The 27,469-nt window shown below is 37.2% G+C and overlaps 2 protein-coding genes across 4 annotated transcripts; one reads left to right on the plus strand and one right to left on the minus strand.

Annotated features, from left to right (window-relative positions):
- Window positions 1–3,928: 3,928 nt before the first annotated feature.
- LOC128208433 (uncharacterized) lies at window positions 3,929–9,900 on the minus strand. The gene is made up of 6 exons (XM_052911997.1): window positions 9,797–9,900; window positions 8,811–8,997; window positions 8,078–8,231; window positions 5,659–5,844; window positions 4,723–4,920; window positions 3,929–4,107 (listed from the first exon to the last, which is right to left on the minus strand). The coding sequence occupies exons 1-6, from the start codon at window positions 9,898–9,900 to the stop codon at window positions 3,929–3,931; spliced, it is 1,008 nt and encodes a 335-aa protein (XP_052767957.1).
- Window positions 9,901–17,344: 7,444 nt separating this feature from the next.
- LOC128207524 (uncharacterized) lies at window positions 17,345–26,713 on the plus strand. 3 transcript variants are annotated; one of them, XM_052910479.1, is made up of 2 exons: window positions 17,345–17,501; window positions 23,701–26,713. In XM_052910479.1, the coding sequence occupies exon 2, from the start codon at window positions 23,727–23,729 to the stop codon at window positions 25,611–25,613; it is 1,887 nt and encodes a 628-aa protein (XP_052766439.1). In that variant the 5' UTR covers window positions 17,345–17,501; window positions 23,701–23,726; the 3' UTR covers window positions 25,614–26,713. The 3 variants fall into 3 exon arrangements, with proteins under 3 accessions (XP_052766439.1, XP_052766438.1, XP_052766436.1); XM_052910478.1 differs by lacking the exon at window positions 17,345–17,501 and adding an exon at window positions 23,314–23,435; XM_052910476.1 differs by lacking the exon at window positions 17,345–17,501 and adding an exon at window positions 23,330–23,489.
- Window positions 26,714–27,469: the final 756 nt, after the last annotated feature.

Raw genomic sequence — 27,469 nt, forward strand, 5'->3', positions numbered from 1 at the left:
TGGATACCGACCGATTCGTACCCGTACTTGTTCTCGCAATAGTTATTCGCTCCCTTTTTTACTCAACGGACCAGCACAATATAATTAAGATTATTGAAGAGACTCACTCACACATCTCATGTTGGCAAGCCAACCATATGCTCAATATTGGTGCCCGTTTGGTGAATTTGTTGCAATTTTGATAGTGTCACCCCTTAATTATTTCCCCATAGCCTCCGAAGTTCAAAGCGGAATGTGGAATGGAATCAGAAATAGCCGTAGTAAAAGAAGTAACAAAACCTGAGTGTTATTTTTGGGGGGCTTCTTTGATCTTTTTTTTAAAATTAGTCTGTTTGTTTGTCAAGCTTTCATAATATTGTTTTTCTTTGCTGTTGCTGTTGTTGCTGATGATGGTGGTGGTGGTGGTGGTGGTGGTGATGATGATGAGGTGAAAGAGATGAGGATGATGATGATTATAATGTCGACGACGTGGAGGTGTTAGTGATGGTGCTGGTGGTGGCGATGATCTAAACCGTGTGTTGACACCATAGGGTTTTCCCTCATAGCCTGTCGATCGACTTCACACATCAAATAAACCGACCACCACCATCAGCGATTTGGCTTTCAACACACTGAACTTATTTCTTGCAAGCGTTATTTGAAACCAATGAAAGCAAATACATGTAATATGGGTGTTTGCCAGACTGTGAGCGCGCCTCTTCAGAAGTTAATTCCGCGTGGTACGTTAAAAAAGTACAAAATCACTGATGACCGAGTTCGATTTCTTGAGTGTGTGGTGGATTGGAGCGGAGTTAAAGCCAAGATCATGCAATGCTTCAAATGCTTCATAAAGTTCAGTAAGCAGAAGTACTAAACCATTACTTTGTGGACCGACGTTGAGATAATCCAGCCCAAGCACTTATGAATAGATTTAAAGTCATACATGCAGTTTATACTTCTTCGTAATTAGATAAACATAATTTATTAATAGTTGTCATATAATAATCATTTATATTTTGAGCCACTTGTTACTGCTTGATTTTATGTCCTGAAGTTGTATTTCAATATTGCAAACACTGTCATGACTGCCGGACCGCCCGGTGGGCACTGTGAGTACCCCTACCGGTCCTTCTGTTCTGTCAGAGCGGTCCCCCGGTCCTTCGGTGATTGGTCAGCATTTCACCGATCCTCCGTTCCGGCCGCCATTGGTCAGTTTTGATCACGTGGGCATCTCCCGTTCTTTATATAAACAGCGTATTTTCGGGATCAGCAGCGACCGTCTCCGTGGCCTTGTGATTAAGCGTCCGCCTACGGAGCGGGAGGTCGTGGGTACGATCCCGGGCCGCGTCATACCGAAAGACGTTAAAAGCTGGTACAAGTAGCTCCATTGCCTGGCGCTTGGCATTTAAAGGGTAGTGCTTGGGAAAGTGGTGTACTCAGTACTGGTTCTACCCAGGAAAGTTGTATCCCGTGTATCGGTGCTTTACACCGAGCTCGTTTAAGAACCAAGAGGTCTCTTCGCAAAGAGCTAGGGTATCGCACCCGGATCTCTTGTATCTCACTCTCTTTCTTCAAGTCTTCCAATGTCTGGATTTGACTGCGAATTGCTGTCACTTCTATCTCATGTCACTTATGGCATTTAAACATAATTTAAGTCGTGATGGCGTCACGGCGGGGTCAAGCCATAATGCAGCCAATGGGCGCGGGCAGACCTTGATAAACTCAAATAAACAAACGGGATCAGCAGCTTGAATTCTGAATTCGGATAGCTCGTTTGGGTTAGGTTACACCCGTATATTCGAGCTGGACTTTTGATGTCGAATAGGCTTCCTAGTCAAATAGTCCCCAAGTCAAAACGCCCCCAAGTCAAAAAGCCCCCATACCGCATGCGTATTTCAACCATTTAGAAAGGGTGTGAAATAACAAACGTAAGCAGAAATATAAAAAACAACAACTATTAACCGGGCTAACCAAGTCAAAATAAAAAAAAGATGGTAAATGCGATCTATATAATAGAGCAACATTGTACGTCTGGTTTTATATCCAATTCCGTGCAGGGTTAAAGTGCCGATATAATCTGGAAGGATTCTGTGTCGGTCATGTGGGCGGGATTCAAACGAATGGAATAAGTTGAGGTAAAGACACATTCCTTGCTCAGAACTTCTGATCCTGGCGTTTTAAAACAGATAACAGGACAGAACATCCTTTTCAACAAACTAACAAGCGGATTTCGGGGGGAGGGGTGCACTCGACGCCCTTAAATCGTTCAAGTTTACTTTTAATTTCAATGTAGAAGCAAAGTAATTAAATACGCCCAAAATGCACTATTTCAAATAAATTTCGTTTCTGAGGGAGAGGCTCAAGTAAAAAGCGTACGCCCCTAAGTTACGCCCCCACTAGCGACGAATCTTGGATCTGCCCCTGATACTTATTCGTTTTCACAGGGCCTTTTACAGCAGTCAGCTTTGCTGGGTTTTGTTTCCGTGACATAAGGGCACATGTTCACGCGTCGTCCTGTGTGTACGTATTGTCCGTTCATTTAATACGATTCATACTATTCAAGAACTTGGTGTTCGCACATAATTGTGGGCAATGAAAATCGAGGATTAACTCAATTTACTGTAGCCCCATATCATGTAGTCTAAGAGCAGTTTTGAAGGTGAATCACTCAGCGGCAAACATTTATTTTCGTTTAGTATTTTGGCGGTCTCCATGATTTGGTACAGTCGTCTACTTTCCATAGTAAAGTTGTTCCCTTTGCACGTGCGCGAAGTATTTATATGATTGACAGCTAAGAGTGCCGTTGTCTGGTTGCAGTTGAAGCTTGAAATTTTACGACATGAACCCGAATTTAACAAAAGGTGCTTAATCAGCTATCGAATCATATTGACAACTATTCACTACACATTCAAAATATGTATTTGACAATATTCATTTGCATTTACGTTAGATCTTCTACTATTTAGTACCAAAGTTTGTGTTTCTTTTGTTGAATTTTCTTTCCATTCGAGAAACAACAAAATAAGCATTTATAAGCATAGCATCACTATGAAAGACAGAATTAACGATGCCATCCCAGTAACTGTACTGTGTAAATGTACCAACGTAATATATTATAATAATCCAATCACCTACATTTTTTTTATTCAACGAAAATTACCTTATAGTTCACCTTTCGGTGTTTATCCTGTTGTTGTTTTTTTACAACCAACAATCGACTTTATTTGCTATCATGAAATATTCACAAAGCCACAACTATTTGCCACCGCAAGACAATCATTTTCTAATTTGATATTAAGCCATATCGTTAAGGCAATTCTGCTTTCGCGCCAAACATTAAAGAATGTTGTTTTATCTATATGGTCAATGAAAAAATATATTTGTTAGGAATGGACCTGAAGTAAATCATTCTAGTTATTATTAAGTCGATTAAAACGCGGATGTATTCGTAAGTAACCTCCACTTCATATAAGATGTTTAAAGTATGCTTGAATGAAGGTTGAAATGTATCAGCGATTTTATAGGTATTGTTTTAATACTTAGTGAAATAAAAGTTCGTTTTGAGGGTTTGACGGTTCACTTCAGAATTTATTTAGAATCTATAGTAGTATAAAGCAACGATCGTGAAACAAGATATTACTTCTTTAATATCTACCCCATTATATAATGAATCACTCTCGTTGGCACACTGTTGCGCGAGATTGTGATATCACTCTTGATGAATTTAATATTGAATAAACGATCACAAGAATAATACTATCTTTCACTAATGTCTAAGATTTGACAATCATTTCTTTCTTTTCTTTCAGTTTTATGATCACTCGCTAAGTTTTTTTTTTTTACAAAACCGAAGAACAGCACCATACAAATAATGGCAACGTTTTACTGAACGTTGTAAGTGATATACGTGTGTAGATGAATGAGTCACATTTTAATCGTTCAAAATAACCTAAAAAGCTGGGCACGTAAATGTCTCCCCTTCCACGTAATGTCTGTTGTTGTTGTAGACGTAGTTAAGGACGCTGTATAGACTGGGATCTAGTATGCCAATATATTGTCGTTGCTGGTAACCAGTCTCGCAAAGCGGTAGACCGGTATTATCGAATATGGACGTGCATGCCATTCCACCTGAAAGGAAAGTCAGTACAGTATTTCAATGTTAACTACCGGGACAAGCTTTGCAACCAGGGATGTAACAATGACCCTGTTTAGAGGTATAAGGTTGAACATTTACACTCCTTTTGCGCTGCCTAAGATGGACACATATCCTTTATATAACGATAAACGAATTGATTATATAGGGGATACCTCTGTCTCTGATAATATAAAACATCACTTGTAACTGTTTAAATGACGTTTTATCGCCGTACAATATGTTTAATTTGCGTAGATGAAATAGCATTGCTGATGCCAACGCCATTTAAACAGCCGAATTTATTCTGAACGTGTATAAATTTATCTTGAGCGTATTTGGTTGCTCATTCCAAATTGTTTTTGAAAATAATAACTATATTCATAATAATAAACACAGACGTTTTTAGAATAGCGATTCATCATTGTTGAAACCAATTGGTCCGTCAACGGATTAATTTGGACTATACAAACGTTTTGTCTTTCAATCTTAGAATATTACCTAAATTCTGTTCAGCGTGTAAATGACATTATAAGGATAGATCATTATCAAGCTCCACAGTTCAATCAGAATACTTGTATTTATTTTGTATTAATTCATAAATATCATACCTAAATCCTTTCTTAGTACACCATCAAACCAGGCTAGCGTCCCCTTCATGAAATAGTCGTAAACGTTGATGAGGTCAGTGAACGTGCCGTTGCTGACAGCATTTGCGTAGGCGACACCAATCTGACGTAACGTTTTGGTGTCGAGAGCACGTGTCATCACGGTAAGGCCAAACTCACGGATTAAGTCATTTTCTGTCCCTGGAAAGCATTATGAATTATACAACATAACGTATTGTTTACTAATGATAGTATATACAGTACATAACAAGAACTGTTCACTGGTAAACTTATGCCATAATATCAGCTCACGATCAATTTTCTGTGTGATAAAATATAGAACGTTTATTGGCTAATATGAATACCAACTATACATACATTGACTTATTGCATGGCATTTCTCCCAAATAAGATGAACCGCAATTAATACAATTGTTTTAATTTACCGAGAAGGACTAATACATATAAAAAAAACAATGGTTCTGAAGAAGGGTACTGTGTTTAATTTGAAAGAAAAGTGCAGAAAACACGGTAAATCTACCTTATGAGACGATAGTTGATCACTGTAAATCTTTGAGCACCCACCTATCATTTAATATTTTGCGTTTTTAGCCGTTGAATACATGGTTACAATCTTGTTATCATAAATAAATATTTTCCATATATCATGGATTATTTAGTAAGAAGTTAAACGTTTATCACTCAAAATATATGTTTGATATTCATGTGTATGTATATACGAGTGTCTAACCGAATTGGTATGGAAAACTCCCGTGCACTTTTTATCTCAATTAGATTCGTGAGTCTTATTTTGTAAGAAGTGACAAACACACACTCTAATAGACGACACTTCCATACAAACTGCAGGTATACAATTGTATATGCAGGTGCAACACATTATATTAAGGTACTGCATGTATAAGTAAATGTTTTCCATACCTCCGCTAGGGTTGAAGCCCCTGCAGACTATGTTATTCTCGACGACGTACGTGCGTGAGAAATTGCCGTAAGCCCAGAGGTAATTCAGGGGGTAGCCCGCAGTGTTATACGGATAGTCACTGGTAGTACACCATCGCGAGCAGTCATATGTCGAACCGTTGGAGTATTCTACGATCCGACAACTTGCTACAAGAATGAACAAGGAAGTATTATGTCTTGTTAATTTATATTCGACTTGTTAAAAATAAAAGAAGCTTATTTTCTAACATCATCTAACAACGCGAAACGCTGACCAGTAGCGTTTTCTACCGGATCCTGCAACACTGTACATAGTTTAAAAGTATAAATAATGCACTGTTTAAGCAAGGGAAGATAACACTACAATTGGCGGTCTGAGCCCTATTTCGAGTAATAAAGATGATAAGGCTTAGGATCGAAGTTTCCATGCGTATTATCCTATTTGATGTTAACTATGTTTCATTAAAATAAGAAATGCCGCAATGCAACGAAACCAGGTTTTCAATGTTTGACAGAAGAACTTCAGCCTTCATTGTTAATTTCAGTTTCAACCGTGTTTCTATTTTAAGCTAGAGAGCGACCGTGAACTTGAAAACAGGGGCCCCAAACGCAATCCAATGAAAGGTCTCCATAAACTCTTCCTAAATACTATGTTTAGTCAAGGTATGTCAACCATAACTTAAGTTATTAATCACTAACTATTTTTTCTAATTTTAGTAATAGTGACCTTGACCTTGACTCTAGGGGCCCCCAACGCAAAACCATGACATATCCATTAGCTCTTCCTATATATGCAGTTTGGTCATGGAATGTCATCCCAAAGTAAAGTTCTAAAATTCAGTTTCAACCGTTTTTCTTTTATTAGTTTCAGTGACCTTGACTTTAACCCACGGTACCCCAAACGCAAGACCATGAAAGGTCTCTATTAACTCTTCATATATATCAAGTTTAGTAAAGACATGTCAACCGTAATTAAAGTTGTTCAGTTTTAACCTTTTTTTTATTTTTAGTAACAGTGACCTTAACATTGACAAAGGGGTCTCAAACGCATTCACATAAAAGGTCTCTATAAACTCTTCCTAAATATCAAGCTTAATCAAGATATGTCAACCCTAACTTAAGTTATTCGGTTTCAACCGTTTTTCTATTTTAAATGACCTTTGCCTTGAACCCAGTGGCCCAAAACGCAATCTCAAGAGAAGTCTTAAAGGGACTGTGCCACAGATTGGCACAAAAAAAAGTTTTTTTCTGTAACGAATCTCAGGACAATTATGTAATAGACTGTGATACGCTTTGATATCATAATTGTAAAAAAGTACCAAAATGTAAAAAAAAATGTGTCGGAGACCGGGTTCGAACCCGCGTCGCCAAAATTGAAGTCCAGTGTCTTACTCACTGAGGTACAAAGGTATTTTCTAATAGGGTGACATAATTAAGCTATATACCTACCTCGGTAATATCACGTGATAACACCGACTAGCCAATCACACACAAGGAATGAATTCTACCTGGTAGACATACCCAGTAATCTTTTTTAATGGAAAACGTACGAAATAACTGTTAAACTTAAATAAATTGTAAACTATGTGGTACTTCAGTTAGTAAGTTTCAATGCATTGTACACATCGATGCCAAGTTTATGTCAGTTTTCGACAAATTTTTTTCGCTATTTTATCATACGTGAGACATCCCCTTTAATTAACTATTCCTTATTACTAAGTTTAGTCTTGACATGTCAACCCAAACTTAAGGTATTCAGTACCAACCGTGTTTTCTATTTTTAGTAACAGTGACTTTGACTTTTACCCCAGGTGCCCCAAACGCAATCCAATGAAAGGCCTCTATAAACGTTTCCTTTAATACCAAGCTTAGTCAAGATATGTCAACTCTAAATTAACTTAATCAGTTTCAACCGTTTGTTCTATTTTAAGTTACTTTGACCCTGACCTTAACCATAGGGGCCCTAAACGCAATTACATGAAAGTTTCCAGATATCTTCCTATATACATGGTTCAGTCGAAATATGTCAACCTTAACTTAGTTATTAAGTTTCGTAGTTAAGTTCGACGCCGCCCGCCCGCCTGCCCGCCCGGTCGCCCATCCGCCCGAACAACGACGTACGCCATTCTAATAACTAGGTTTTACTATGTGGAAACCTGGTTAAATATCGTAGGGGACGTTTATCACATAGATTGTGCTCGTAACTTGACTGGTGTACCTGAACACTATTTAATTAGTGTAAGGTTTATTAGAACAGAGCTCTGAAGACTGTGTCAAAACGGTGAAATGTACTACAGAGATCGAAGGGGTCACCGTATACCTAGTCTTTGAAATCACCTTTTGCAAGGAAAAAGCATGTTTACCGAGGCTATGAAAAAATACTAGTAAGCTTGATACAAACCTGCACATTCAATTGGCATCGAAAGATAAAACTCCTCAAAAACGTTCCCCGGAAGAGTACTGATGTTGTACAGGCCTACAGCGGCGTCAGCTGAGAGGCGGCGGAAAATGTCCCTCGGCATGAATCGTACCATCCGGTGTATATGTTGTGCTGCCTGTGGTAGAAATTGCATTATTTTTTATTACGTATACGTATAGACTGAAAGAATATTGAATTTTATTGTGATGATTTAAACGCATTATGTGCCAACTCCATGAAAAACTACTGCAACCATTGCTGCTGTTTCTTTAAAGCAAACATATTTTCAGATATTTATTTAAACAGATCATGTAATAAATAAAGGTTGAAAGTAGTTCGTGTACATCCAACCATTCAATTTATTAAAATTCACCTACAGATGACAGAGGCTGAAATCATGCGATCAGCCTTTACGACAATACTGACTTACTATTTCAATGAAAACTGTATTTTCAAACTGTAAGTAAGGAACGATTCATGAAAAGTATATTTTAATGATACGGCCATGAAAATGCGAACATGATACAGGCATTCGAAAGGACGGTGATTTCAATTTCAAAAGCCTCCTTTGTATTTATATTACAATAAAATGCAATACCGTTGAAATATTAATATAACATATATTGATATAATATTTCACAAAAAGCATAAATAATATGAACCCAGTTCGAACTGGTCTTATAAAAATATAAAATATTAACTACAGTATTCTAACCAACAGTGTAGCTTCTGGGTAAATGCAGCCAGTGCCGAGCACGCTGATGCTAGGAACATCCGTTGGAGGCTGCAGGTTGTCATGGCGACACTGCGTCACAAAATACTCTTCGCGCCCGCCTGCAGCCTGACGTTTGCTCCGGTTCAGCAGATCCCATGGCGCCGCGAGGTTTGTATCCTCAAGATATCTGAAAAATGCATCCACTATGTATATGTGCGGCTAGAAAGGGAACATCAGACTACATGCACGTGCGGTACAAGCTATTCTGTCTCATATATTGCAATTTTTTTTTTATTTAATCATGTTTTAAAACCTATCCCCGAATGCTTTATCAGGATTTATTTTCGCTAGCTACGTCACATATTTCTTACTGAATGACCTAAATTTAATTTTAACTGATGGAAACCTCTGCGATATATATTCAATAATGATTTTAGTCGCTTTTAGTCGTAAATTGAACTTATCTTAATATCGATCATAGTTTCATTATTTTTCTACATATTTCAGTGAATCGAACTTTAGCCAGCTTTGAAAATGAAAATAAAGTTGAAAAAATATTTTTTATTGTGTTTCCACTTGTGACGTTTATACAGATTTAAGATTATAAAGTCTCGACTAAAATCCTTTACTAAAATGGCTGTCAGTTTCCAACTCTCTAACATAGGGCCTAAAGCAGGGATTCCGGAAACAACTTCCCTGTTCTGATAGGATTATGAGCAAAGCCAGTGATTGGCCCGTACGGCCAAAGTACACAATAAAGTGAATATACACATTGGTATGACGAGGTATGAGAAGGACGGTGAATCGGGGGGGGGGGGGGGGGGGGGGGGGGGGCACTTAATCAAGAATCAAGCGATTTTGGGAATAAAGGAGTGCAGTCGTGCTGAGCTGTTTTAAATCCTTCCTATGTATGATTCTTGAAAAAAAATAGTTCCCTCAACAACAGAAGATGCATGGTGCCAACTTATCAGAATTACTTTCGGTACCTTTGTCTTCCTGTAAACTCGGCGCTAACGTCTCCCGTCAATGTGTAGGCGTCGACATGAACGGTAAACAACGTCAACAGCGTGAGAAATAGCGTGACGTGCATGATAGACGGAATCGTTCAGGACCCTAGAGTGATAAAAAAACACCCGTACATTATATTTTCGTTAGCACACAGTATTCAAAATACGATTTAAAGCGAGTTGAGAAGCAAACACTGGTCTGTAAGTCGTGATTACATGGATTAGGAAATTCTTGTTTCTTTATTGCGAAACTTGTTAGCCACTGACTATCCCAAAAGACTTAAGTATAAGCCCCTTTGTCCATAGTAAGTATCCGTGTTTATTATTTTAATACAGACGTATGTTTAATACGAAAGTTTAATGCATGGTTAGACTTTGGATATAGTTTGCCCTAGTGTTGTGTACACACGGGACTTTCAATTTGTCAAAATCATTTATAACCAATCAATACTATACTGACAGCTATTTGTGAACAGCCCTTTTGTCCAAAGGTGTTGTTTTGTCAGTATTTGACCCCGAATGACCGCCAAACATCATTTTAGAACAAACAATGAGACAAACGCTTCTGTGTATAATCATAATTATTCCATCAATTTTAATGGGAATAGAAGAGTTTTTTTAATAAATATATTAAGGTGATAATGCATTTGCCATTTATACATTGATCAAATGGACACGGTAGTGTCCAGCATCAAACATTTTAAAAACAAGTTACTGGTCACTGAAGACTTGTCTTGACCTGTATTAATCATTGTGAGGGACGGACACAAGGCCACATATGACAATCAATCATCAACACAAGTTGTCTATTACAAGGCTCACTTTCTGCAACAAAGAATGTTATAACAAACATATAAAATAATATAAAGAAATGTTTTTTCATACCTTCTGTTGTAAGCCGACAATATAGTAAAACTAATACAGTTGAATTTTACAGCGACAAGCTCTATACGTGTATACCCCTTATTTCGCTCATTCAGTAAAGTTTTACTCGAAGACAAATTACATTTATTTCACATTCTTTGTACACCCACTACGAAACATGAAATACTGTAATTGATGAAAACGATCTTATCATGTAAATATTGTACAACGAAGTGTTTTCATGGCAGAAATCAAATTTCAATAGTAGTAAAATAGTTTATTGACCAAGCGTATTAACCACGGTTGACTAACCTAAAGCCATTATGACCCTGAATACATGGTTGTTTAATAACGTCCAGTGGTGGGCAAACATCAAGTTTGTTTAGTTCCACTTTTATATTGATTCCTTCATGAATAGAGATCCTCCATTGTTTTCAGTGATGCGTTATATAGACTGGTATCAGTACAGTTATTAATTATATTTTTATGGGTAGGTGTCTTATATATGGTATCAGTACGTATCAGTACAGTATATAGCTATATGTAAATGTATATGTGTGTTTGCTACTGTTGTCATGTCATGGAATTGTCTCTGTTATAGAAAGGCGCGAGATGGACAAATCCGACATCTCCAAACTCCACAGGACAACCCCCGTCACCAATTGTTGCAGGACTGACCCCCCCCCCCCCCCCGCCATTTTTGACGATGTTTCCGGACGCTGAGTTGGGTACACCGGATTCCACTAATATATCAGAATGGAGCATAGGAATTTTCGCGGCGTTTAACAAGGTAGTGATAACCTTTTTTCCCACCTCAAATAACTAGATCCAAAAATTTAACCATGCTATAAATTCTTATCTTGCCCACGGACAAAGATAAAACAAGTACCCGTATGGAACTTCTTTTAAGTGTCATCACACAATCACCTACCTTGTTGAAGACCGTCATCTGTGGCATCATGGAAACCTTGTCTTGTGGCAATATTTAGACTCCTTATTAACTATTTCATGCTTTTAATAGCGTTTTCGTGCTCCATTTAGCAAATAATGCTGCACTCTCCTCAGAACTATTTAAAGAACGAGTTGACTATTAACATAAGTTAAGTCACTGCGCGTATATCCACTCTTAAAACACTCTTACCCAAGCAATTATGGGTTAAGTTGGTGCAAAGCTCATAGATGGTGCATCAATGAAAACAAAATGCATTGGTCGACCTGGATCGTAGATCGACAATCTGATAAACATAAAAATAGTCGAACTGGATCGACTCGTCTATATCTTTGTTAAAGACGACCTTACCGGTACTGTCGTTGGCTTCGAATCGTCTATATGTTTGTTAGAGTCGAACTCGCCGGAATTGGCTCTTGCTTCGAATCGTCTATATGTCTGTTACAGTCTAACTCGCAGGAACAGGCTTTGGCTTCGAATTGTCTATATGTTTGTTAAAGTCGAACTCGCCGGAATTGGCTTTGACTTCGAATCGTCTATATGTTTGTTAAAGTCGAACTTGCCGGAACTGTCTTTGACTTCGAATCGTCTTAGACTACATGTTTGTTAAAGTCGAACTTGCCGGAACTGGCTTTGACTTCGAATCGTCTATATATTTGTTAAAGTCGAACTTGCCGGAACTGGCTTTGGCTTCGAATCGTCTATATCTTTGTTAAAGTCGAACTTGCCGGAACGGTCTTTGGCTTCGAATCGTCTATATGTTTGTTAAAGTCGAACTTGCCGGAACTGGCTTCGACTTCGAATCGTCTATAATTATGTTTGTTAAAGTCGAACTTGCCGGAACTGGCTTTTGCTTCGAATCGTCCTAGACTATATCTTTGTTAAAGACGACCTTGCCGGATCTGGCTTTTGCTTCGAATCGTCTACATGTTTGTTAAAGTCGAACTTGCCGGAACTGGCTTTGGCTTCGAATCGTCTATATGTTTGTTAAAGTCGAACTTGCCGGAACTGGCTTTGGCTTCGAATCGTCTATATGTTTGTTAAAGTCGAACTTGCCGGTACTGTCTTTGGCTTCGAATCGTCTATATGTTTGTTAAAGTCGAACTTGCCGGAACTGGCTTTGGCTTCGAATCGTCTTAGACTATATGTTTGTTAAAGTCGAACTTGCCGGAACTGGCTTTGGCTTCAAGTCATTAATAATATGTTTGAAAAGGTTGAGCTTGCTAAAACCTGCATTGGCTTATAAACGTCTACTGAAGTATGCTTTAGTAAAAAAGAGAAATGTTGGCTTTGGCTTAGGACTGTTTGTATGTTTGATAAAGTCGAACTTGCTTGAACCGTCTTTCACTTAGAATCAATTCGTTTGATAACGTCGAATATCCTGGAATCTGTGTTGGCTATGAATCGTTCAAGTATATTTTGATAAAGCAGAGTATGTTGCCTTTGACTTAAAAGCGTCTTGATGTATGCGATAGGCACGAAATTTCTTAAACTTGCTTCGGCTACGAATCAATTAAATAAGTTTTTATTGATTCATCTTATTGGAAGAAAAGTAACTATAACGTACATTGCTTGAGTTATTACATCGGATTGTTTCCCTTGAAATACATTCATTATGAAAAAAACAACTGTTGGATGTTATTGCTATTATTATTATTATTATTATATTTATGATATATCAATTGCTTATACTATCTGTTTCTAACCCTTACCATACGTAGCTCTTACCCTAACCCTGGCCCTACTAAACCCAAACTATCATTTATTATACTTGAAGCTGCATTCTCACAGATATACCGTTTTTACAACTTTTTTATTTTTTGTCGTGGAAAGAGCAAGTTTTTGCGTAAAAATCTGCAAACCAATGATAAAAGATTACTGACAAAAGATCAGATCGCAGATGCACATATTTCCGTTCGAATTTTGTTTTTGTTTTATGGTTTAAACCGTTACTAACGGTATAAGAAAAATGCATAATACATCAATTTTTTGACTTAAATATAAAATCTGCGATCTAATTATTGTCATTAGTCTTATATAACTGGTTTTCTTGCATTTTCGTAAAAAAATGGCTCGTAGTAAGACAAAAAATTAAAAAAAGTTGTTAAGACGTTCAATCTGTTGGAGTGCAGCTTTAACCCTAACTAACCCGATTTGCAACTGGCATTAACTCTACCTAATCCTAATAATAACCCTACATAACCCCACATAACCCTACATAACCATACCATAACCCTACATAACCCTACATAACCCCACATAACCCCACATAACCATACCATAACCCTACATAACCCCACATAACCCCACATAACCATACCATAACCTTATCCCAACGAACCCCAATTCTAAATAACCCTAAATAGTTTAGCGTAATCTTTGAATATTATAGTTAAAGTACGTTTATCTTTGTCATGATTTGAAGATTTTTTTTCCATAAAACACGACTGACGACGTATAATAATAGCAGGCAATATTTACACAAACTAAACGGTACAGATTTCAGCTAGACACCGAAAATTTTATCTTTTTTGTTCATCAGAATTTATTGACGGCAATAAGCAGGTGCTTAATTGCAATGTAGCTATTTCTTTCTGAGTTATGTTCATGAGAAAATTAATTAAATATTTTAATTCTGTGAACTCTGTTTTTATAGTGTAAATTATGCAAATTGAATGGCACTATTGTCTTCATTCAATGCCAGACATCTTTTCCCACATAACGTTGCTGATTTTCGATGTCTTTCTCACACTTCGGACAGTACTTTTTGACTTCTCTACGAACCTATTTAATCAAAACACTCAGGTTATATTTTAAATTTAAATTAAAAATAATGACTGATACATAATTGCCTTTGAAAAGCATAACTAACCACACAATGAAAACATGAACTAAGGTCCATTTCAGTATTTCAATATTTTCCTAGCGCCTAATCGTTTAAGAGGCATCTTTAAATAAAAATGTAATGGAACTGATGAGCCGTGTTTAAATAGTAAAGTTTTTTCCACAAAACCTTGCCTTATTTAAAGGTACTCGGTCACGTTTTGTAAAATCAAATATTAAAAAAAATATGTTAAAATTTAAACTTTATATGTTTTACAACGATTGTGAAGGAAGTTATGATAACTTATACTAAGTCACTCTCGTTGGCACGATGTTGTGCGAGAGTGTGGTCTTGTGTTGTGGGGGAAACCAGAGTACCCGGAGAAAACCCACTTGTCCCGCTTTGTGACCACTAACCAAACTCACATGGCCGGGAATCGCCTTGGTGAGAAGCGAGTGCGCTAATTACTGCGCTAAAACATTAGTGTGAAATGTAAAAAAAACCTGTTTATATAAGTGGTTAATCGTTATGTGATGTGATATCAATGATCTAATGTTCCTAGAAATTCGCACATGTGGCAGAAAATGCTTCACTTTGCCGACAACGCCAGTAACTGAATTGAAAACTAAATGTTTTAAGCCTGAATTTACCAAAGATTCTTTTCAACTAGTGTGTTTATATTTTCTGGTCCATTTGTATTTCAAATGAGTTCATATATTGATTCAAGTTGAACGAAAAAATGTAATCAACATGAAATTTATGACATATTCCCTTTAACAGGCCAAAAGTTTAAATATTCAAATAAACATTTCCACTGCGACGCTCACTGACTTCCTTTTTAAGTCCTTTATGATAACCAAGCAGGATTTTATGCCTCTTATACAGGGATTAGAGTCTCATACAAAATATGGGCCATCCGTTTAAGGCCAATGAAAGTAAAAGGTAAACATATGTGCCGACGCGTGTTGTTTTATTTGATCCGACGCGTGTTGTTTTATTTGATCCGAATGGGGGTTGTTTCATTGGATCAGAGTGGGTTGTTTCATTGGATCAGAGTGGATTGTTTCATTGGATCAGAGTGGATTGTTTCATTGGATCCGAGTGGGTTGTTTTATTGGATCCGAGTGGGTTGTTTCATTGGATCAGAGTGGGTTGTTTCTTTGGATCAGAGTGGGATTCCTTTTGGATCAGATTGGGTTGATTCATTTGAATCAGATTGGGTTGATTCATTTGGATCAGATTGGGTTGTGTTATTGGATCAGAGTGGATTGTTTCATTTGATCAGAGTAAATTGTTACATTTGATCCCAGTGGTTTGTTTCATTGGATCAGAGTGGGTTGTTTCATTGGACCAGAGTGGGCTGTTTTATTTGATCCGAGTGGGTTGTTTTATTGGATCCGAGTGGGTTGTTTTATTGGATCCGAGTGGGTTGTTTCATTGGATCCGAGTGGGTTATTTCTCTTGATCCGAGTGGGTTGTTTCTTTTGATCCGAGTGGGTTGTTTCTTTTGACCTGAGTGGGTTGTTTCATTGATTCCGAGTTGGTTTGTTTCATATGACCCGGGAGGGTTGTTTTATTGGATCGGAATGGGTTGTTTCATTGGATCAGAGTGGGTTGTTTCATTGGATCCGAGTGGGTTGTTTTATTTGATCCGAGTGGTTTGTTTCATTGGATCAGAGTGGGTTGTTTCATTTGATCTGAGTGGGTTGTTTTATTTGATCCGAGTGGGTTGTTTCATTGGATCCGAGTGGGTTGTTTCATTGGATCCGAGTGGGTAATTTCTCTTGATCCGAGTGGGTTGTTTCTTTTGATCCGAGTGGGTTGTTTCATTGGATCTGAGTGGGTTGTTTTATTTGATCCGAGTGGGTTGTTTCATTGGATCCGAGAGGGTTGTTTCATTGGATCCGAGTGGGTAATTTCTCTTGATCCGAGTGGGTTGTTTCTTTTGATCCGAGTGGGTTGTTTCTTTTGACCTGAGTGGATTGTTTCATTGATTCCGTGTTGGTTTGTTTCATATGACCCGGGTGGGTTGTTTTATTGGATCAGAGTGGGTTGTTTCATTGGATCAGAGTGGGTTGTTTCATTGGATCAGAGTGGGTTGTTTCATTGGATCAGAGTGGGTTGTTTCATTGGATCAGAGTGGGTTGTTTTATTGGATCAGAGTGGGCTGTTTTATTATGATCAGGGTGGGTTGTTTTATTGAATTTGAGTTGGGGTTGATTAATTGGGATCAAAGTGGTATGTCGTTGTTTTTATTTTGGTTACGCTGTTTCTTTTTATGTCAGATTTGAATTAGAGTTGATTTGTTGATATTGGATCAGATAGTTTGTTTTATTGGATTGGTGTTTGTTGTTTGTTTGATCATAATGGGTTTGTCACTTGGATCAGACACGTTCTCTTTTACTTTAGAGGATGCCAATATGAAGAAATCAACATGGTTTCCCTATGTTCTAATCGTGTTATTATTCGGTTTATTCAAAGCACCTAGGACAACATCCCTCCGCTTTTTTTACACGAATTTATGCAACCAGTTATTGCAGAACCAGGGGGCCTTTTCAATAAAAATCTTTATTGCCTTCAGTCGTAATTGAAAGAATCTTAATGTCCTAATTTTAAAAAAGATAAAATGAAAAAAGTTAATGAAATAAAAGAAAAATCAATACATGTATGTTGGTATTTGTGACGTTCATACAGATTTACGATGATTAAAGTTACGTGTATAATCCGTTATTAAAAGGACCCCAGGTATCCGAACGAAGACTTTTTATACGAACCGATCCAGTCAGACATAAAATCTACAAACATTGATTTGGCCTTAGTTGATGGTAAATAGTTTATGTTGAACGACGACAGGCGGTTATAAACTAAACTGATAAGAGCACCTTTAACATTACAAATAATTTGTCTTCGGAGTTATCTTTTAAGTTTGTGTTGCATGTTCATGAATGATTTTTGTTGAAATAAGGATCCATTGTGTAAAACATGGCAACTTAAAACCTTTTTCTTATTCCGTCGGGACTAACCCTTAACGTGGACTTGTTTATACGGTAAGTGTCAGCATTAATAATCGTGAAGCTCAAAATAATGCATTCCTTTTTGTTTTCTGGATCTATATAGTAAGCCTCACTATAATTTTAGTCTCTGCTCATGGATATTCTTAAATCTAAATTTACCTGGTATATTCTACTATTTTGGAATTGGTATTTAATTAATTAATAAAGATATTCAGAGTGAAACTTGTTTGTTTTTTTGCGAAAAGGTTCTCTTGGAAGTAAGTACTGGCAATAGGATTAGTTCCCGAAATAAAATTTATCAGATCAAGAGTATTATTAATTTAATCCATAATACACTATTTTTCGAATTAACGAATCAATGAGATACAAACTTTGATATTAATTAAGGGCATTTATGATAACGTAGTTATTAAAGAACTATAATATAAATTCTTGCCTAGTTACATTTTGCTAGATAAAATCATTCAGGAACGCAGGACTCTGTAGCGGTATATTTCTCATCTCATTCAATTTGGTCATGGCACGCACAGTAAATGTATTTTTCCTTTGACAAAAATATATGACGCGTCCAGAAACATCAATAGTATTAAGATTTATTATTGTAAACCTCAGGTAAAGTATTTTTTTCACAACTATTATGGACTCATCGTTTTCTACTTTGAGAATATGATATCCAAGGCGGTTCCGATGCTATATATGAACTCTGCATCCTTGAGACAATTTCTAGCAATGATACAAGGGTTTCTCTGTTGCTATTCTCTATTATTTATTATATTTATTAGGGACAACCAACCAATTTGGGTGGGATCAGTTTCTATTCCAGTGTGTGTATACCACGTGAAAAATAACGTCATAAATGCTACGTCGGTAGGAAACATTTTGCTTCGAGTGATGACTTAAAACAACGATAAATTTTCTATTTCTCTACAATTTTAAATGAAACAAATGGCAGTTTATGCCGCTTAAAGAGCCATGCTTTAGTTTTATTATCGGATTTGATTAGGTTTATTTATAAGTTTCCTCAAACATTTCGATAGACATGTTTTCAAAATAATCTTTGTGTAAAGCCTGCATTTGAAGCAAACTATTGCATTTCGACGTAGCATTTATGACGTATTTCTTCATGTAGCGTACACACACTGTATTTCTTTTGCTGATCCCTTTGTTTATGTATAGTGCTGACGAACATTGAATCCGGGTTAAAAACCCAACCATGTCTACAACGAAGCGAGCAATGTAATTTGCTCATATTTATTCATGTTCTGTTTATTTTTACTGTACGTTAACGTTTATTGATTGGAACATAAATGCAACAATCAAAGTCACATGTTTATAAAATGTTTGAACTGCAACATTTCATTCGGAGCTCAGTTTGTTTTCGATAAAAATGGCCGAGGTGTTTCGAATGGCAACATTTAATAATTCTCAACAAGCCGGCGTGGGGAATGACAGTTTGTATGACCGGAGATCAAACCTGTACGTGGGGGGCTCGGGTAAACTCGTAGCAGAGAGGTAGAAAAATACAAATAAATCACCTTAAATAAACATACATTTTTATGTAAGTGTAAAACTGTATTTTATTTCACTCGTGATCGAAGAAAAACTGTTATTTCAATAGTGGCTCTGCCAATCGTGATAAAATGTGTTTTTCTATGTATCTCGTGAAGCAAAATACATTACACTACAAAAACAAAAATCCTCGTTACCAGAGCTCTCGGAACTCGAATAATCTACCCCAATAGGGGTACCTACATTGCCATGCCTTATGCATGGTGCAGATGAACACCTGGTCCTGGTTTTCGGGACACAGGTCCAACTAGTCTTGTTATGCCGCTCGTTTTGCCTATGTTGTTATTCTCAGTGTATAGTGCAATGAACACATTGTCCTGGTTATCGGGACACAGTTATGGCTAATTATGCCTCGAGATTTCCCTATGTTGCTTTTTTCTCAATATATAGCGTAGACGAACACCTTTCTTTGGTTCTTGTGAACCAGCTTAGGTCTTATTATGCCAAGAGGTTTTCCCATGTCGCTATTCTCAATGCTAAGTACAGAAGTGCACTTTAACCTGGTTCTCGACAGAGTTAAGGCTAGGTATGCCACTAGTTTTCCTACGTTGCTATGCTCTGTGTATAGTAAATATGTGCAAATTATCCTGGTTCTGGATTTGCCACTAGGGCTTCTAATGTTCCGATTCTCGTCCTTTGTTGAAGATAAACACTCTACGTATTTTATTCTTCTATGCATGTTTAAATTCTAGGTGTGACAATTCAGGTATCACTCTTGCTGTTTTCTATGTATGTTGGAAATGAAACGATATTCCGGTCATTCGAGTTTTCCAATAGGGCTGCCTATTTTGTGATTCTTTTTTCATGTAATAGATACACACTGTACGTATTCTTGTCCCCACTGGCACCATTATAATTGCAGTGTTATCTATGTATATCACGCCTCCAATACGAATGACGCAACGCCATTGGTCCAGGACTGGTCACGCGGTGACCCCATAATTTTCCATATTGGGTCACCAAGTTTATATCGTACCAAAATGGCGTCTATTTTCCGATTCTGATGAATATTCCGATGAATAAATGCAACATTTAAGCAGGTTATTGGTGTGATATATACGTTACGGAGTTAGTAGGTGATCCGATATGGGATATACGGAGTGCAGGAAACCATATTCTGACATGGTTTTCTTTGCCCCGTATATCACATATCGGGTCACCTACCAACCCCGCAACTTAAAATATTGGAAATGAATCTGTATACTGGTCATTCGAGACAAACTTGTATTCTAGTTATGCCACTAGGGTTGCTTTTTGCGATTTTAGTTACATACTGTATGTATTCTTGTCCTTCAAGACACATTTAAACTCTAGGTGTGACACTTGGTTCGTCACTCTTGATATTATCTATGTGTGTTAAAATGAATTTATTTTAGGCATAATATGAGCAAGGCAAAATAACATTCTAGCTATCCTCTGTCGTGATTCTCTATCAGAATTAGAGGTGACACTTAATTCTCATTCTACGTGACAGCATTGAACTTAAGTTAAAAACCCCGAGTTGCTCGACTGTTAACCTTTCTGAATTTTCGAGATGGGCACTTCAGTCAGGCCCCTATTTCTCGAAACTTCTTTAGCTTAACAGACTTAAGTAACTTAATTCAATAAGGCAATGTACATTCTAAATTGTATTTTGATAAATGAAAAATGGTTATTTGTGACTATCATAATGATCTAAAGCATAATAACTCCTAAAGAAGTAAATATTATGCAAATTATTGAAAAACAAAAATAGTGAGCTTAGCTTAATCCTGTTATAAGGGACTTTAGAAGTTTAGAGAAATTGGGGCCTGGTCTTTTGAGACAAAATATAATTTCATTTATGCCAAAAGGGTTGGATATGTTGCTATTCTCTATGGAAATACGAGATGAGGAGTATATTCCGGTCCGTGGAGACTGACCGGGTGTCTAGCTGTGTCACTAGGCTGTTCTCTATTTATGGTGGAGATGCTGCCAGTGAAATCTGTTATCGATCTCCACATACGGTAAGGCAATCGATTCATCAGGTATCTGTTTATTTCTGGGCCACGGATTGTTCAAGGGTGATGCTAAGCAGAGACTTCCAAACATATCAGGACGGGCTGTAAGGGAAAAAAGAGGCATTTATTGGTGGTGGTAATAGTATTTTCTTTGATATCATAATTAAGCTAAAAAATGATATCCATAGCGATGTTTTGGGCTTTTTTGACTCCAGGACGTGTTATTTGCGATCGTCCGTGTATGACCATTGGCGACTTAAAGCTGCACTCTCATAGATTGACCGTTTTGACAACTTTTTTTGTCTTGGAATGAGCCAATTTTTTCGTGAATGTCTGGAAACCAGTGATATAAGACTACTGACAAAAAAAAATCGTATCGCAGTTTTTCATTTAAAATTGTCGAAAACTGATGTTTCATCGCTAAAAGCGTTACTCACACTTTAAGAAAGATGAGTTTATCGGCATAAAACATAATTTTCCAAACGTAAATATGAAACACTGCGATCTGATTTCTGTGATTTCACGCAAAAATTGACTCATTCCAAGACAAACGTGATGGATACTAATAAATATGAATATTGTATTAGACTTCTCTTCAGTTATAGTTTAGCACGGACTCTTGTTAGCCACTTATTTGCGTCTCGAGCTGGACAACAGTTGATAATTCCACAAAGCACTCAGACGCGAGCATGGCCTATATAAGCTTATCTCTGTCTTTAATAAATAAGTACAAAATACATTTGGGACACAGTAGCTTGGTTCTCCTTTCACTAGTCGCGGAAACTGGGATGAAAGTGAACAAATCTGTGTCGTCTTTTATACGACAATCGAATTTTACTGGTAGGCTCGCTTGTTACATAGTGACCGGAGCATTGCGGGAAATATCTCGGAGAAATTTATATTGTTTTTGTTAATTAGGTACGAGAGTTAGGTTGTCGGGGTGGTATGTTAGAATGTTCATAGAGCAGGGCGGGTATATATTGATGTTAAAGTTTATTGTGGTGTGAGATTTGTTTACGATTACGAGGTTGGACAGTTGATAACGTTTGTTGGATTGGATCAGATTGTGTGATGTTTAAAAACTATATAACGTCAGGTAACCTAGTTTATCAGAATATATATCAGGCAGCTCGTAACAGAGCGGAATGTGTTGATTAATGTATTTATTGATTGGTACACGGAAATTTGAGGATTGTTTTTGGTCGAAGTTCTAATGTCCGGGACCTTTTGTCTATGGTATTTGCTTAATGTCAATAGAACTATTGGTAAGTCGTTACCCTTTGCAAATACGAGCCTTGACTACGGTTTGATACGGAGGTCCCGCTGCTCATTCGATAGTGTTGACTTAAGTATTAATGTTACTTTGTTATCGCTCTTCATGCACGGACTCATACTGGACTTTAGTGGACCAATGACCCACGGGGATTTAGCGATATTCCGTTTAATTAAATAAGTTAAGGGTAAGTGGGAGGGTCAATGATCGATGCTTGTATTTATTAAAAACAAAGGATTTGGACATATTTTGTTGCGATAAGGAGTCATGCACATAGTGGTTTAGACAATGCGTCGCGAATGTTGTTCGGATTTTGTTGACATGGAGTAAGATTTGCATTTGGTTTTTTTTATAAGATTTGGACTTTACGAGCATGCAACATTATTATCTTTTCTGCATGCGTGTTATTCGATATGAGAGTTTACAAAATAAAACATGGCGCTGGTCAGTTAAAAGAAACATTTTAATATGAGGCGACATCGTTCAAACTGAAAAAAAATGAGATATATATTGTTTAAACATAAGTGTGTTTTTATTGGTATTTTTCATAAAGACCAGAAAAGGGTCTGGCCGGAAAAGGGTCTATCAGCTATCATATTTCACTAAAATTGTTACCAGTGGAAAATCGTGACCAAATGAGTTTTTTTACTTTCTTTTGGCAAAACGTGTTAAAACACACCTATTTAACTTTTTTGACAAGCATTAAATTGTGTTTTTATTTTCACTATTCGTGAGGAAAAGTAATGGTCCAACAGAGCTAGTGCCATTGAATATGATTATTAAGCCGCTGTTAATTAAATTCTCACGTGTTACGAATCATAATTTTACATGCGTGAGAATTATATATCATTACCCTGTACAAATAATTTCTGTAAACCCAATAATAACTCCTAGCTAAACAAAACATTGCCTTATGTTTTTGCACTGTAAGTATTCGCTCGGTTGGAACCATTATTAGATCATATGATAAGCCCATTGTTCTTAATCTTTCGTTCAATAGACCAAGTATGAAATATGCCAACTACCGAGATAGGCCAGGATCTGCCATGTTCAGTTTAGTGTTGAAAGAAAAATAGTTTTCAAAAATATTTTATGTTGGACAGTTTTATAACTTTTCTGATAAGGAAAAAACGTTACTTGGATTAAGTAAGCTTGATTTGGTCACTTTCCAAGTGTTGTAAATTACCATCTAAATGAAGAGTAAGTGGTTTATTGAAAATGGGTTCATTACTTAACGACGTTGTTATGCCCAGCTACTTAGCTATCATGTTTCTTCGGTTCAAATTGCTTTAAATATTGATCCGAGGCCTTAATCGGTGGAATAATAACATTGATTTGAAGACTTCGTGTGAAGAAAGATATTTGGAACTAAAGAAAAAATACCGCAAAGCTAATTTCGTCTTCATTACAGGTATCTGAAGTCATGGTCGTGTAATTATGGCGGAGCTAGATTTGGAGAGGCCACCGGCTGTCAGTCATAGCGAGCTGACGGCCGGGAGGGACGTTACACATCTGCTGTCCCATATTAACCAGAATTTCCGGCAATCAAAGGCGGATCAAATACTCAGGCTTCTCAGGGACCAGGATAAACTCCAAGACAAGCTTCAGGATGTTCGTGATGTTGATGACGATCAGTTGATTAAAGAGTATGAATTAATACGTGAAGAAAGAGTGGTGAATGACAGTGACACGCTAACGGATTCCAGTTCAATATCGGAGATAGAATGTACTGATATTAAAGAGGATACGAATGAGGATAATAATATTGATACACAAACAATGAATGGAAACACGGGTAATGCTGAAAGAGCGAGGGATATTCGAGGATATAAGGCCAGTAGGTCTAGAACTTCTATGGGGTTTTATAATGATGGTCAGCCACAACAAGTGAATGAACACGCTTTTACTACACAAATGGATACTCGTGATTTAAGTGTTCGACCTAAATCCAGTTATGTTCGTAGAAATCAGTTCCGGAAACACTTTGAGGCAGACGTTGACGGTGGGGAGGACGAGGGAGGCGAAGCCCCGCCACCTCCTGTGCGAGCATCGAAATCTGCCCGTCCGAAAAGTCGCCTTGGCCGGGCCTCTGTGCAGCGCTCCGAAAGGAAAATCGCCATGGTGGAGGCGGAAATTGTGACGGCAACGACACCAGTAGAGCCCCAAACCGCCGGGAGGGACGATCAGACTAGGGGCGCTAACATCGCTAGCACAAGCAACATGTACGACAGGTTTGCTAGCGTTCGCCAAGCCAAACGTGAAAGTAAGCGGGGAACTAAAGCATTCTGTGATTCTTCTGTTGTACCTCAGCGTGAACACACTGTAGAGAACATGAGTGTTGACTCGAGTGGTGGTCATTCTGGGGACGCCCGCATGGACGAAGTGACAGAAATACAGTCCATGGTTCAACCACTGGTATCTGTAACAAACAATACTGCTAGTGTTACGTCAACGCTGGTTCGGGAACCCTCTATTCACAAGGTGTCCAGTTTCAACACGAGCACCGTTCCTCGTGGCTCACCTGTTCAGGTCACGCGTACCTCGCCCGTCCAACAGCCGCCGTCGCATCCCCAAAAGCGTCCCCATGTTGCTTCGCGGCCCGAGCACCAGCTGCCAAACAGACATCCGCCACAAAATGTAGATCCGAACTTTGTGCGGTCAGAGACAATGGTTCATACACCGGGCGTACGCCCTGAGCGCCAGGAACGTTATGAACGTCACGAACGAACGCAAGTACCTCTTAGACACTCAAACTCTAATCTAGGGTACCATGGTAGACCAAAAAATCCCGAACCTATCACATCTAGACCGATTGAACGCACAGACATGCGTCCCAGCACACGGACTAGGCGTCTCCAGAGACGTTATATGCAACAGTCTCAAGGACATGGTACCAACGTAAGACCGACGTCAGAATCAGTTATTCTGGCGAGGCAAAAGACTGAAAAGAACTTGCTTAAACAGAAGTCAGAAAACAGACCTCATTCGGAGAAAATTGTTAACTCGAACAAAATGTTATCAGTGTCTGAAAATCCCACACAGGGACCTCAAACGTACGTGACGTCAAAATCTGGTGTCACTCAAGCGTCACATGTTCAGACAGGTGGTTTTAGGGGTTATGATCCCAGTAGGAACTTAAAAAATTCCGTCCAGTCGCGAGATTTACCTAGCGATTTAACATTACCTCGACAACGCCCAAATATGGTTATGGGGTCGGGGAAAGCACCGTTAACTCTGATGAAATTACCTCCCCTTGAGGCTTCTCTTGCTGCCAAAAAGAAGGAACGCGGACTAACTCTCGCGCAAAGAGAAACGTGTGTATGATATGTATGGAATTATTACTTCAATTTGTGAACACTAGAAAAATAAAGTGCTAGAATATAGTTTTTTAGTAAAATCAGCAACAGACAAACAGCATTTAGTTTTGCAATATTTCATATATTTTTTTTCCTTTAAAAAACGCATGTTCATTGCTAAAATTAATTGTATAAATGTGTTATTTTATTTGAAATGTGCCAATGGTGTAGCAGAATGTGATATATTGTTGTAATTATTATGTGATTGGATAAAGTCATTAAAATACCAATCGGATTTATTACAGAGAGTTTAATTTAGTTAAAATTCTTAAAGGTTCAGCGCATTGTACTTAATTCTTAAAGGTTATGTTCCCAAATTAAAACTGTTATATAGGTGACATTTAATTGGTATTGTAATGTTAACATCGATACACTTATTATCAAGATTAACAGATTAATATTAAAACATACAACAGACCATTTCCCGAAATAAGAAAATGCGCCACCGTGTGCTATATTCAAGCACATATATATTCTATTTTTTATAAAGACTTGCTAATTGTTAATTCACAATTTACTGCAAATTAACATATAATTTATTTGATAAAGCCGTTTGAAAAATGTAACGAAAAGAAATATATAAAGTTATAATAAATTTGAGCTTAAGTTTAATAGATGAAACCTATTTTTCTCAATGTATGTAAGTGCGTTTAATATTTGAATCAAATATTGCCTTGCAAATACATTTTCAGTTTTGAAACAGACTATATGATTTAAAGTGGATGTGTTTTGATGTTTGGCCCAACATTGGTTTTATGTAGGCCTTTTTTCACAAACACACAGACACCAACGTAAAAATATACTTCTTTTTGATAAGAGTTTGTTGACGCATAGTGCATGGTTGAAAATTGAACTTTGGAGTATGTTTTGTTCACAAACGCAAGCTCAGTTGTATTTTTTATTAAAATATAAAGCTAAGCGAAAATGTGACGTCATCGTAATTTCTTGTTGCCTTGGTGACGTAATTATGCTGGAACTCTTGTGATAATATTGTTATTATATATGTCCTGAATTGTTATATGTTCTGAATTGTTAATGATGTTGATTAATAAAATCAAGAGATGACAACGACGAGTTACTATTTTATGTCACACACGGGAGGTCCGATACCATTGTTATGACTAATTTACCGTAATCTGGCCGAGAAGATCAATTATTCGGTTTAAATAATAAGAATGTTAGAATGACTTTGCGGTTTTATTTAGGACGGAATCAACGCCATAGATTCAAGCTGTATTGACAGAAAATCAAGGAGGACATGGCCCATGTTGACATATATACAATTGTATTTTTGTTTTAATATACACAAAGCTCAACAAGTCTTTAGTTTTTGGATTTTATATTTAAAAAAAAAATGTAAAAGCAATCGAAGTAGGATTGTAAAGCCTAAATAGTTATAGAATTAGCGCGTAAGGGGCTAACGTAACCAAAAACAGAAATACTCGACGGCCATTAAAAACATGAACATTTGAATAAAGGGTTCTTCACTTTGAAAAGGGCAAAATGGCAGTTTAGCTTGTATAGTGATTTCGTTGATTTATAGTCATTTATTGAAAGTTCTACTTAATTTGAAAATAAATTGAAGAAATTAAATAATTTAATGTTCTGATATACTTTATTCCAAAATAATTGCGTTATAAAAAACTTACAAGCGAATTATTATGAAAGTGAAATCAAGGTTGTTCTCTAAGCAAGGTTTGATAATATTTCCCTATGTTAGACTCTATTTTATCATTATAAAAATACTTTTAATACCTTTGCTACATTTGCTTTGACTTTGACTATCTCTGGGTGGTAGGTTTTGATCTTCAAACGTTCTTTTAT

This window comes from Mya arenaria, chromosome 11 (assembly GCF_026914265.1).
Source record: "Mya arenaria isolate MELC-2E11 chromosome 11, ASM2691426v1".
In the NCBI taxonomy this organism is placed as follows: Eukaryota; Metazoa; Mollusca; class Bivalvia; order Myida; family Myidae; genus Mya; species Mya arenaria.